This window comes from Lynx canadensis, chromosome B4 (genome assembly GCF_007474595.2).
Source record: "Lynx canadensis isolate LIC74 chromosome B4, mLynCan4.pri.v2, whole genome shotgun sequence".
In the NCBI taxonomy this organism is placed as follows: domain Eukaryota; kingdom Metazoa; phylum Chordata; class Mammalia; order Carnivora; family Felidae; genus Lynx; species Lynx canadensis.
The window spans coordinates 34,205,549-34,218,420 of NC_044309.1; the positions used below are offsets into that span (position 1 = coordinate 34,205,549).

General features: G+C 41.7%; 1 protein-coding gene across 15 annotated transcripts in view; it reads left to right on the forward strand.

The window, feature by feature from the left end:
• The window catches only part of MICAL3 (microtubule associated monooxygenase, calponin and LIM domain containing 3), a 206,303-nt gene that overhangs the window by 124,950 nt on the left and 68,481 nt on the right, over positions 1 to 12,872 (forward strand). For all 15 annotated transcript variants that reach the window (XM_032593869.1, XM_030321297.1, XM_030321299.1 and 12 more), the window contains 2 exons: positions 6,709 to 6,797; positions 7,555 to 7,642. In XM_032593869.1, the coding sequence (XP_032449760.1) occupies positions 6,709 to 6,797; positions 7,555 to 7,642 (177 nt within the window). The remainder of the gene's footprint in view (positions 1 to 6,708; positions 6,798 to 7,554; positions 7,643 to 12,872) is intronic.

Here is a 12,872-nt window from a genome sequence, read left to right on the forward strand (position 1 = left end):
AAGAGAGACTCTTAAGGACTGAGAACAAACTGAGGGTTGACGGGGGGTGGGGAAGAAGGTAAAGTGGGTGATGGGCATGGAGGAGGGCACTTGTTGGGATGAGCACTGGGTGTTGTATGGAAACAAATTTGACAATAAATTGTATTTAAAAATAATAAAATAATAATTAAAATTAATTAGCTCTTTTTGTTATTAATCTAAGAAGCAAAAAGTACCACCAAGTTGAATGTGGGAAGAGTTTGAGGCAGGAGACATTAATTGAGCACCTATAACACATAATGTGGTCTCTCATTTACTTATCTCACCCTATGAGTATTATCTTCATATTCTACATGAAGAAACATGTTTCAAAATGCTAAATAGTTTACATGCCTATTGAGTCGTTGAGACAGTATTTAAACTGAGATCTGACTTCAGAGCTCATATTCTTCTATCACATTGTACTGCATTTATAGAGAAAACAAGTTTCTGGAATTTTCTTGATAATTACCTTTTGGTTAGGCTTGTGGGACTTGTTTTGAAACCTAAGCCTCTTTTCTTTATTAAAATAGAGTACCGTAGCAGAATTCAATGAGGATTCCCTGGAGGTTAGCCTATTGAGCTGTATTTTAAAATCTAGGATTCTACTTTGTAGAAAAAAGCAAACTAATGCAGGGGAAAAAATACAAGAAAGGAGTGAAAGTAACTATAACTGTAGTTTTCTTTTTTTTTCTTACATTTATTTATTTTTGAGACAGAGACAGAATGTGAGCTGAGAAGGGGCAGAGAGAGAGGGAGACACGGAATCCAAAGCAAGCTCCAGGCTCCTAGCTGTCAGCACAGAGCCCCACGCAGGGCTCAAACTCAGGAGCTGCGAGATCATGACCTGAGGCAAAGTTGGACTCTTAACCGACTGAGCCACCCAGGCACCCCTATAACTGTAGTTTTCTGATACTGTAATAAAATAAGACTTGGTAACAAGTAATAGAAACTCAAGTCAGATTAAAGTTGAAGCATTAGATTTATATCTTCTTTCTAGATAGCAGTCTCAGAGAAGGGCTGCCCTTCCTCACTATCCCTGAGAATCCCCAAGAATGGCTCTGGTTAGCCTGACTTAGCCACATGCTATATCCTGCAGTGGGCTAGAAGGAAAGGGGATATTATGATTGGCCTATATAGGTCATATATTTATTTTTGTGGTGGATAATTTTAGGCCTCATGGTTGATAGCCCATCAAAATCACGTGGAGGAGGGAAGTGTTCCATAAAGAAGATTAAAATACAGAACAGACAAAAAAGTAGTATACGATCCAAGGACTAATAGTTTTGTCTTTTCCTAATTACATTTTCTCTCTTAGCCAAAATTCACAAAAGTGAAATGGTTTATTACAGATTGTCCAAGCTGAAAAAAACAACCCATGATTCATCTCCCCTCATAGAGAAAAAAGCAGTGAGATTGTTGGTCCTTTGGCTATCAGTGTTCCTGACAATAGATGTAGTGTTTCTGAGTTCTGGTTAAGTGCCAAAAGGTAGTGGGAAATTCTGTTTCAGAAAACATATTATGTATATGAATATTATTTGACTTATAAAAGTCCATAAACTATGTTTTTCTAAAAGATTTTGTGTTGGGAAGCAGGGTACAGGTAAAAGTACAGAGAAATCAGTTACTTTGAAGGAAAAGAAGAAAGATGTAATCAGAGCACCAAGTAAAGGGGAAAAAAGAAAGAAGTCCATCTCATTTTTATTTCCTTTGACTTTTAGGTCCTCCCCTTTTTTTCTTAGCTTTATTGAGATATAATTGACGCATAACATTATATAAGTTTAAGGTGTACAGTGTGTTGATTTATACTTTTATAAATTGTAAAATGATTATCATCATAGTGTTAGGTACCTCCTTCATCCTATCACATAGTTACTAATTTTTTTTGTGGTAAGAACTTTTAAGGTCCATTCTCTTAGCAGCGTTCAAGCATATAATACAGCATGGTTAGCTATAATCGCCATGCTGTACATTAGATTCCCCAAGCTTGTTAATCTTGTAACTGAAAGTTTGTACTCTTTGACCAGTATCTCCTCATGTTCCCCACCCCTTATCCGCTGGTAACCACCATTGTGCTATCTCCTGAGTTTGTCTTTTTTTAGATTCCACATATAAGTAAGATTATACAGTTTTTGTCTTTCACTATCTGACATACTTCACTTAGCAAAGTGCCTTCAAGGTCCATCTAAGTTATTACAAATGGCAGGATTTCCTTCTTTCTCATAGCTGACTAATACTGTCTTGTGTATATATACCACATCTTTTTTATCCATTCATTCATTGACAGACATTTAAGGTTGTTTCCATATCTTGGCTATTGTGAGTAATGCTGCAGTGAACATGGAAGTGCAGAAACTGTACAAGATCCTGATTTTCCGTTTCTTTGAATATATACCCAGGAGTGGAATTTTTGGACCATATGGCAGTTCTATTTTTAATTTATTGAGGGACAGCCACACTGTTTTCCAAAGTAGCTGCGCCAATTTACATTCCCACCAGAAATTCATCAGGGTTCCTTTTTCCTCATACCCTTACCAACACTTAATTCTTCTCTTTTTGATGGTAGCATTATAACTGGTGTGAGGGGATATCCTGTGGTTTTGATTTGCATTTCCCTAATGACTAGTAATATTGAGCACCTTTTCATCTACCTGCTGTCCATTTGCATATCTTTTTTGGAAAACTGTCTCTTCAGTTCTTCTGCCCATTTTTTAATCAGGTTGCTAGCTTTTTTGCTGTTGAGCTGTATGAGTTCTTTATATATTTGGATATTAATCCCTTGTCAGATACATGATTTGCAAATATTTTCCCCATTCTGTAGGGAGAAGTATTGCTTTTTCATTTTGTTGATTGTTTCTCTTACTGTGCAGGCACTTTTGACTTTGATGTCATCTCACTTCTGTAGTTTTTGCTTCCGTTGCTTGTGCTTTTGCTGTCATATCTAGGAAATCACTGCCAAGACCACTGTCAAGGAGTTTTTCCCCTGTTTTCATATAAGAGTTTTGTGGTTCGAGGCCTTACACTTAAGTTTTTAATCCATTGCAAGTTCATTTTTGTGAGTGGTATAAGACAGGTCAATTTCATTCTTCTGCATGTGGTTATCCAGTTTTCCCATCACTGTTGGGAAGAGCTGTCCTTTCCCCATCAAGTATGCTTGGCTCCCTTCTCAAATATTAGTTGTCTGTATATGTGGTGTTTATTTCTGGGTTCTTGATTCTGTTCCATTGGTCTGTGTCTGTTTTTTTTTTAATTTTATTTTTTTTTAATTTTTTTTTTTATAACGTTTATTTATTTTTGAGACAGAGAGAGACAGAGCATGAACAGGGGAGGGGCAGAGAGAGAGGGAGACACAGAATCCGAAACCGGCTCCAGGCTCTGAGCTGTCAGCACAGAGCCCGATGCGGGGCTCGAACTCACAGACCGTGAGATCATGACCTGAGCCGAAGTCGGACGCTCAACCGACCGAGCCACCCAGGCGCCCCCGTCTGTGTATGTTTTTATGCCAGTACCATATACTATGTTGATTACTGTAGCTTTGTGATGTAGTTTGAAATCAAGAAGTATGATGCCTCTGGCTTTGTTCTTCTTTCTCGGGATTGCTTTAGCTGTTCAGTGTCTCTTGTGGCTCCATTCAAATTATAGGGTTTTTTTTTTTCTATTTCTGTGAAAAATGCCATTGGAATTGTGATAGAAATTGCATTGGATCTATAGATGGTTTGGGTAATATGGACATTTTAACAATATTAATTCATTAGTATCTTTCCCTTTGTGTCTTTTTTTATTGTCTTTTATTTATCTATTTAGTTATTTAGAGAACAAGGACAAGAGCAGGGGAGGGGCAGAGAGAGGGAGAGAGAGAGAATCCAAAGCAGGCTCTGTGCTGTCAGTGCAGAGCCTAACATGATGCTCAAACTCACGAACCATGAGATCATGACCTGAGCTGTAACCAAGAGTCGGACGCTTGACTGAGCCACTCAGGCTCCCCTTGTTTGTGTCTTCTTAAATTTCTTTTATCAAAGTCTTGTAGTTCTCAGTGTATTGGTCTTTCACTTCCTTAATTAGATTTATTCCTAAGTATTTTGTTGTTTTTGATGCTAGTGTGAATGGGATTGTTTACTTTTTCAGATGTTTTGTTGTTAATGTATAGAAACAGTTGCTTTCAGAGTGCCTTCGTGGCTCATTCAGTTAAGCACCTGTCTCTTGATTTCAGCTCAGTTCATGATCTCACAGGTTGTGAGATCAAACCCTGTGTCAGGCTCTGTGCAGACAGTGTGGAGTCTGCTTAGGATTCTCTCCCTCCCTCTCTATCTGCCTGTCCCCTGCTCACTCTCTTTCTCTCTCCCTCTCTCTCTCAAAATAAGTAAATAAACTTTAAAAAAAAGAAACAATTACTTTCTGTGTAATTGTGCCTCTAGTCTAGGATTTTCTATATGTAAGATCACCATCTGCAAACAAAGACACTTTTATTTCTTCCTTTCTTACTTGGATGCCTTTTATTTCTTCCTCTTACCTGATTACTCTGGCTAGGACTAGTACTTTCTTGAATAGGAGTGGTGAGAGTGGGCATCCTTGTGTTCCTCATCTTAGAGAAAAAGTTTTCAACCTTTTACCTTTGAAATGATATTGACTGTGGTTTTGTTGTATATGATGTTTCTTGTATTGAGGTATGTTCCTTCTATACCCAATTTGTTGATGTTTTTATCATGAAAGGGTGTTATATTTTGTCAAATGATTTTTCTGCATCTATTGAGATCATATGATTTTTATCTTTCACTTTGTTTGTGTGGTGTATCACATTTATTGATTTGTGTATGTTGAACCATCCTTGCATCCCAGGGATAAATCCCACTTTGTTGTTTTGTTGAATTGGGTTTGCAAATATTGTGTTGAGAATTTTGCATTTGTATTCATCAGGGTTATTGGTCTGTAATTTTCTTGTAGTATACTTATCTGGCTTTGGTATCAGAGTAATGCTAGCCTCATAAAATAATTTGGGGGGTATTTCCTCCTGTTTAGTTTTTTGGAATAGTTTGAGAAGGATTGCTGTTAATTCTTCTATAAATATGGGGCGGGTGGGGGGGGGCGGGGCACCTGCCTGGATGGCTCAGTCAGTTGAGCGTCGACTTAGGCTCAGGTCGTGATCTCATGGTTAGTGGCCCCGTGGCAGGCTTTGTGCTGATAGCTCAGAGCCTGGAGCCTGGTTGGGATTCTGTGTCTCCTTCTGTCTCTGCCCCTCCTGACTCAGGTGCACGCACACATGCTCACTCTCTCTCTCCTCTCTCTGAAAAATAAACATTTAAAAAAATTTTTTAATAAAAAATTAAAATAAATAAATGTTTAGTGGAATTCACTATCTGCTCCTGGACTTTTCTGTTTGGGGAGAGTTTTGATTACTGATTCAGTCTCCTTGCTCAGTATTGGTCTGTTTAGATTTTCTCTTTCTTCCTGATTCAGTCTTGGTATGATATATATTTTTCGGTCTTTGTTCATTTCTTCTAGGTTATCCAGCTTTTTGGTGTATAATTATACATAGTAGCTTCTCATGATCCTATTTCTATGGTATCAGTTGTAATGTCTCCTCTTTCATTTCTGATTTTTTTTTTGAGTCTTCTGTTTTTCTGAATTAGTATAGTAAAGTATAGTATAGTATAGTATAGAATAGTAAAGGTTTGTCCATTTGGTTTATTGTTTCAAAAAGCTGGCTCTTAGTTTTCATTGCTCTTTTTTATTGTTTTTCTGGTTAGGTTCTCTTATGTTAACTTTGAGAGCAGAAAAGTTTGTTTTGTCAGAGGAGTACCCTTTGCAAATGAAAAGGATAAGTGGGATTACTCCTGTTTCAACAGTTTCTATAGTATGGTCTGTCCTTTAATTTTCAAAAGCCTTGGCTCTTTTAAAGTGGGAGTAAGGGAAGGTTTAAAAAAAAAAAATGGCCTTTTGTGACCGACTCCCACTACCGGTGTCATGGGAAAAGCCAGGATCTGTTTTTCAAATTTTGGGCCACACCTGCAAAAGAAAATGTTTAGGACCCAGTAAACACCTATAAACACAACTAAAAGCTGTAAGGACTGATACTTAACTCTAAGTATGCCACTGTGCACTTTAATGCATTTTGTTGTGCTTCATTCTATTCATAGTCCATTGCAGGATTGTTTGGTTTCATTTTATGTTGGTTTTTAATGCTGATCCCACCCACTAAGGGGTCATAAGGCTGGCTTGTGGATAGTTGTGGGAGAGGGGAGCAGCAGAGGGGGTCCTGTCAAAGCCAGTGCTCAATGCCGCCCCACCCCCTGCAGTCTTCACGCCTCCACCCTGCGCTTATGTTCATTCTGGTTTCCCCAGAAATGTTACTCCCAGCTTTCCATGTGACCACATCTTTGTTCTACACACACTGCCACTTTGTTTGCTGGCCCTGCCATGCAGGCTTCACGTCTTTGCTCTGGGCGCTGATTGGGTGATCGCTCAATGGCCTTCACATATCCAAAAGAAACCCCCTCCCCCTTCGGGCAAAAGGGAGAGGAGGGCTGAAATCAAAGTTTATAGGGAGGGCTTGGCCTCCTTGGACAAGAACCCTGGGCAGTGGTGACAGCACCCTGTGGCTAGAGGAGAGAGATAGGAGTGTGCTAAGATGAGGGAGTCAAGTTCAGAATTAAGAGTCTTGCTCACTTCTTTTCTGCTGCCTCTTCTGCACAGGTAAATTCTACTGCAAACCACACTACTGTTATCGACTCTCCGGCTCCGCACAGAGGAAGAGACCGGCAGTGGCTCCTCTGTCTGGAAAGGTAATGGTAATCTATCTGTAAGTGGGGGAGAAGCAGCAGGCACATTTCTGCACAGTGACAGGTGAAGGTGTGGCCAGCAGGGCCTGCTGAAAGGCCACTAAATTGCCTTTCCTTTGGGTGGGAATGGCCTGAGAGATGGTCGCAGTCCATTTGGGAAGGAAACCAACTCTTCAAGTATAATCTAATGTTGCATTTCACTAAGGTAATGTTCCACACACCACCAGAGTTGGATTTGAGAGACTATATTAGACACTCCCTCCTTCTCACTCATATAAAAGACTTTTGTCATTGTAAATAAACATCTTTCTGAGAGACGGACACCCTGAAAAGGAACATGGCTGTAAATAATCTGCACTTTCTTTATTTCTGTGAATTACTTTACTAAGTACCTTTTTTCCTTCTTTTTTTTTTTTTTAAATGAGAGTAACTAGCTTCTCCACCTGTCTTTATCAAGATAAACCAGGTATTCCCTTTGCTACATGATATTACCTTGTCAGCATGCAGGCTAACACATCCTTGAGAGGTTTTTGTTGACTGTAGTGGGACTTGTGGGGAAAGGAAAGGTATTCCAAGGTAGACCTAGATTTTGACTCTTGGTGATTTCTACATGAAATATGTCCTGTTTTTTTTTAATACTGTGAGACATACAGCCTGGATTGACAGGTGAGCGCAGTAAACCAGCCAGGCAGGTGTCACCGCCTCCTGAGATTTGAGTGCTTCAGTCAGTCACTCTTCTTTTTCTTGCGGACTTTCCTAGGAGGCCAGAGAACCCCTGCAGGATGGCCCCACTGTGGACACAAATGGACGGGCCAGCGCCGTTGCCAGCCCTGCTGAGAGAACCCCAGGTAGCCTCACTTCCTTGTTTGGCTGGGTGGCGCGTCACTCTCTTGGCCTCTGTGACAAGGCCAAGGGGATGAGCCAGCACCTCCAAAGCAACATTTCTTCGATTGGGCATCAAGTGACCCAAAACCCTTTGGACTCCTTTTTCATGTGCCAGCTGCTTGCATTTGGAGTCCCCTTTCTCTATGGCCTGTCAGAGGTGCTGGTACAAATCAGAGGGGAGTTTCATTGGCAGACCGTGAGCCAGTAGGGGCACCATCTAGTAAGCAGGATCACCCAAGCTTCAGTAATGTCTATTCAGAATCTCAAAGTACTGTTGCTATAGCCCTGGGGCCTGCCCACACCGATCAGACACACTGGGGTGGTTGGTCTAGGCCCCATCCAGGTAAACAGGAATTCTGAATAGGCTGCTTTTATCACTGACCCGAGTGAGAATCTAGAGTCACAGGGCCTTCTTGTCTTGGACTCCTTTGACAGAACATGGAATTGCAATAAGACCCCACGATCTGGATTTATGTTCACCCAAACTTGAAATTTTTGCATCCCACTCCCTACTTAGGTATCTAGATAAGCTGACATGGCTCTTCTATTTGACATGTAACCCACTAAAGGACATGCCTTGTCCTGATCACTTTGGGGCATTTGAACTTCTAATGGAACCAAACCCTAATTTGTTCCATTTCAACTAATCATTTCCTTATGTCAGGAGGTGAATGACACTATCCCTACCTCTAAAAAACACATTTCTTCTGGTTTTAGCTCATGGCTCGTGGACATTAGGTTTGTTGTGAGGAATTGTAGTTTAAAATTGACCCTTAAAATTGAGTCTCTTTGCTGTATGTCAAGCCAGCCTGTGAGATGTGTACCACAAACTGTGGAGTGGTCCTGATGCCCTCATTACAGCCCCAGACTAGACACAGCCCAGGGTCATTGCGTAGGTGAGAGAGGAAGTCAACAGGGCCATGTTTCTATATCTCACACTTTTTCTGTCTCTCACAGCAGATATATCTCAAGCAGCCATTTACAAACTCATGAAAATTACCATATAAAAACTAAAGGTTATCAGCTAATGCTAGAAACTATGGAGAAGGAGTTGGTAGTGAAATTTCCAAATTGGAAAAGAGAAGGATTATCCACTCCACTTTCAAATGAGAGATTTTCAGAGTTGCTTCCTTCCCTGTGCTTAAGAACTGGAGAAAGGGAGAATATACCCAGAGAGGGCAGGGATTTGGAAGCCGAGACCCTGCAAACCCCAGCTGAGCTAGGTAAAATTCAGCCTCTCCTCCTATGTATGCCCTTATTATAATCCAGGGAAGCTTTTTAAGTGCCCTGCTAATTGGACCAACATTTTATAGGAATGTTTAAGCCACGAATGACTTTGAAACCTTCTATAGCCTTGAAACCCTTTATAATTTGTCTTTCCCCTGAAATGCTGGCAGCCTTTTGCAATTGACACTCTCAGAGCACCAGAGGGAAGTGCTGGCAGAGAAAAATTACCAAAGGGATCTAGACAGAGAGGTCAGCTCTGAGCCCTAGAATATGCACTTGACCAAGTGAGAGCTCCACCTCATCAGTCTGGGCCTCGTCCAGCAGAGATGGACTTTCCAAGGAACTTGGCTATTCGGTAAAACAGCTCAAGGAAATGAACTTGGTTTTGGGGTATCGAGTGGAGAACATTCTTCAAAAAGAAACACAATGAAGTTCAGGTCATTTCTGAACAAGCCAAGTTTGTTCACTTTCCCATGTGGTTCACTTTGCCATTCTTACTGTCTAGTGTGGAAGCATAATGGATCTCAGGTTTTTAGCAGTTCTAATGAATTAAAGCTTCCATAGAGAAGGAAAAGAATATTCTACAAAGCAAGGAGATGAGAGTTGGCAATGCGAAAAAAAAATCAAAGCCCTGAGGATGTCTCAGCCCCTGTGGTTCTTGATTCTGAACATGACTTACATGTTCTAGCACAAGGGGTTCAAGATATCAGGCACTGTCCCCCCCACTTTAAGGTACTCTGTAGGGCAGTGGGAACACTAGAGCTTGGGGCTGATGCCCCTGGAGACTTGGGCTTTTGGAAGTTACAGCTCTGAGTCTGAACATGCTCCAGAGCTCCAGCACTTCCCCTAGGAGGTGTCTGATCTTTGCTAGCCTCTGTAGAAAAGGAATGGAATTATGGGTGGTAGTTTAGAGTTGGCATGAAGTAGATTTCTTTTTTTCCTTTGATAGGGATATCTTTCTTTAAATCTCAAACTAAAGCTTAACTAGAATTTCCTTTTGAAAAGCTTCAGAAAAACTCAGGTATTTCAGGGTTCCAGAATATGTGTCATGAATAACAGTCATTAACCCAGACCCATGGTACATCTCCTCTCCTGCACGCTAGACAAGAAAAGACTATAAATGAATGAACTTGATTCCACTGTGTATAAATAAACCATCCTCCTAGATTCCCATCTCCCAGGAAGCAGAGCTGAAAAAGCTATGACTGGCACTTGACCTGCTGTGCTTTTGCCCTGTGCCACCTCTGTATATGTGGCATTACCCTCTTTTCCCTTATGTTCTTTTCCCGTTATGCCAAAATTACTGCCGTTGCCAAAAAACCAAACCACCCACAAGTTAAGAGAACCTGCTTTCAGCCTGCTTTGCAGTGTTGTCTTTCTCTGGTAACCTAACCTGTAACTGCTGCTAATTTAGTGTTTGGAGGAGGACATTGTTTACAGTGCTGTTGTTTATAATGTGCTTTTAACATAGAAACCCTCTTTTCTGTTCCCCACATCTGTAAATGCTTTGTTTCTAAGCTTCTTACACTGAATAAATTAGTGGACCTGGCACAGATTTTCTTACCCTGGCCTCCTAGCACCTGCCCTGACTTTAAGAAAAAGTGGGACAACAACAGGTAGAGAAAGAAAAACCCTAAATGAGTTATCTTCCCCTTGAATACAAGACCCTCAACTGCAGGTTTTTTGGATCCTTTCTTTGTGAGAGGAATTCCCTTTACAGTTCATATAGCATATAAAAGACCATCAAAAATGAATCATAAAGGCTATGGGAATCATAAGGTAAGAGAAGAGCTTTTTTCTTCTAGTATAGGCCACAGAGATGGGATGGAAAAGATAGTGTTAATTTTAAAAGCTGCCTAGCAGATTGCAAGCGGCGGGTGCCTGCTCCCTGTCCCTAGACAACCCTTGCATGATCACCATTAGATTCCATAGTTTGGATGCCACATGGGCCATTAGGAAATGCAGGCACTTCCCACACCGGCTAGAATAGCCATGCAGTATGAGGGATTCCATGCACTCCTGGGGTTCCTGCCTGTCAGGACAAAGTTAGGAAATCTCACTGCTACCCAGGCTCCCTTCCCTTGTAGGCGTTTCTGGGTAACTTCTTAGTAGAGCAAAGAGAATCTTACAGTCCAGCTGAACTCCCCAGCCCTCCCCCACAAGTCTTAGTTTGATGGTGATGTGTAAATATTTATACACATACACATGTATATTTATGTAGATTTAATTTCATATATACAAGTAGATAGTTATATATTGTGTCCTAACTACTACTACTACTAATAATAATAATAGTAATAATAATAATGAAGCTGTTTCTGAAGCTTCTTGTTCCTTGGTTCTGGAAATCAAGGGAGCTTTTTTACACTGGGGAACCATGCCACTGGCCTGGGTTAGAGTTAGGGTCAGGATTTACGGGAATAGAGCAACCAGCACACCTGTGGAGGTGGAGACTTTGGGGGGGGGGGGCGGGGCGTGGATGTCTCAGAAAATGAGCAGCACACACTCCCAACCTCGGAAAGTTGATTTGGGAGCAGACTAGGAAAGCAGGGGTTCTGTTGCTTGCGAAATGCCACAGAAGACCAAACCCCCCACCTTACCTCTGTTTTGCTTCTAGGCTTGTGTATCAGTTACATTGGGTTAGTTATTGTAGCTTCCCTATTGTCTCGGTGTTTGGTGTCTTTCGGGCAGTGGACTGTTTTCAGTCCCTCCTAAAGGGGCTGCAGCATGGCCTTGAAGTCCTGATCAGTGAATTAAGGGGTTCCCTTTTTCCTGGGCCATTCGGCTTGGGGTGGAGGTGGGGGGGTGGCAGCAAGCCAGGTTCCCATGGCAGTGGTACAGAGATGCCAGAGCAAGGGAGGACGAACTGTGCCAAGGAATGCATCACCTGTCCGCTTCTGGCCTTCCCTAAAGCCTTTATTTTTGCCCTTGTTTTTAATCTGTGATGTGAGTTTTTGGTGTGTTTCTTTGTGAGTTTTTTAATTTCATTGTGTAACTTTGTTTTTGCCGTTACTGTGAAACTAAGGTGTTGTGCTTTTAATTTTTTTTTAACGAATGTTACCATTCTTATTTAAGAGAATAAATTCCAAACAATCTTCAGGTTTCTGAGTTTTTCTTTTCCTTCCCTTTTTCCTGTTTGGAGGGTGGGAAAGGGATTAGCTTTTCAGGTCTCAGGAATGGGCCTGAAAGCCATTGTGCCTCAGGACTATCAGCTCTGGGGTGGGATCAGGAGAGAGTGTAGATGTATTAAAATGGGGAAATGGGCTGTTTACACCTAAAATATAGATTGTCGTTAAAAGAAGGGCCTCTATTCACGGGGGATGTGGAAGACATTTTGTTCTGTAGCAGCTGCAGATAGAAAAGAGCGGAAAGACACCACCTGTGCCCCACATCCAGTCAGCCAGCATGAGGGACTTGAGGACTAGAGCAGATGGAGGGATAGAAACACACACTGAGCCCATGTCTGCCATGGAGACACAGAGCCAGGTGCCTGCCTTTCCTGTTCCTGACTCTAGCAGACTGCTATAGGGAACTGGGGTAGTTATGTTTCTCTCCTCTGCTTTGAGGCTTTTGCCTAAGGCACAGTGACCTCACTCCTGGTGACTTTGAAGGTTCTTGTTCTGTTCTCCCCAGCTGATGTCTCTCTCATTCTGTCTTTGCTGTGGCCTAGACACTAAGCTAGGATATCCAGTTCTGCTTGGCCACTCACTCTCAAGCCTGGAGAAATGAACCTGGGCCCTTCTCACACACACTGCTGTGACCATAGCAGTGATGGCCTCTTATGCAGTGTTGGCATACGGACCACAGTGGCACAGCCCACCTTTGGTGCTAAATTGGGCCAAAAGAGGGCAGCTGGTGAGGGAGTACTCAGCACCAAGTCTGCTCCCACTGGGCTCTAGGGAATTGGGTGTCTGTTGTTAAAAAGGCCTTCCTGGCCTCCTCTACTCTGAAGCAGTCTGCTTAGGA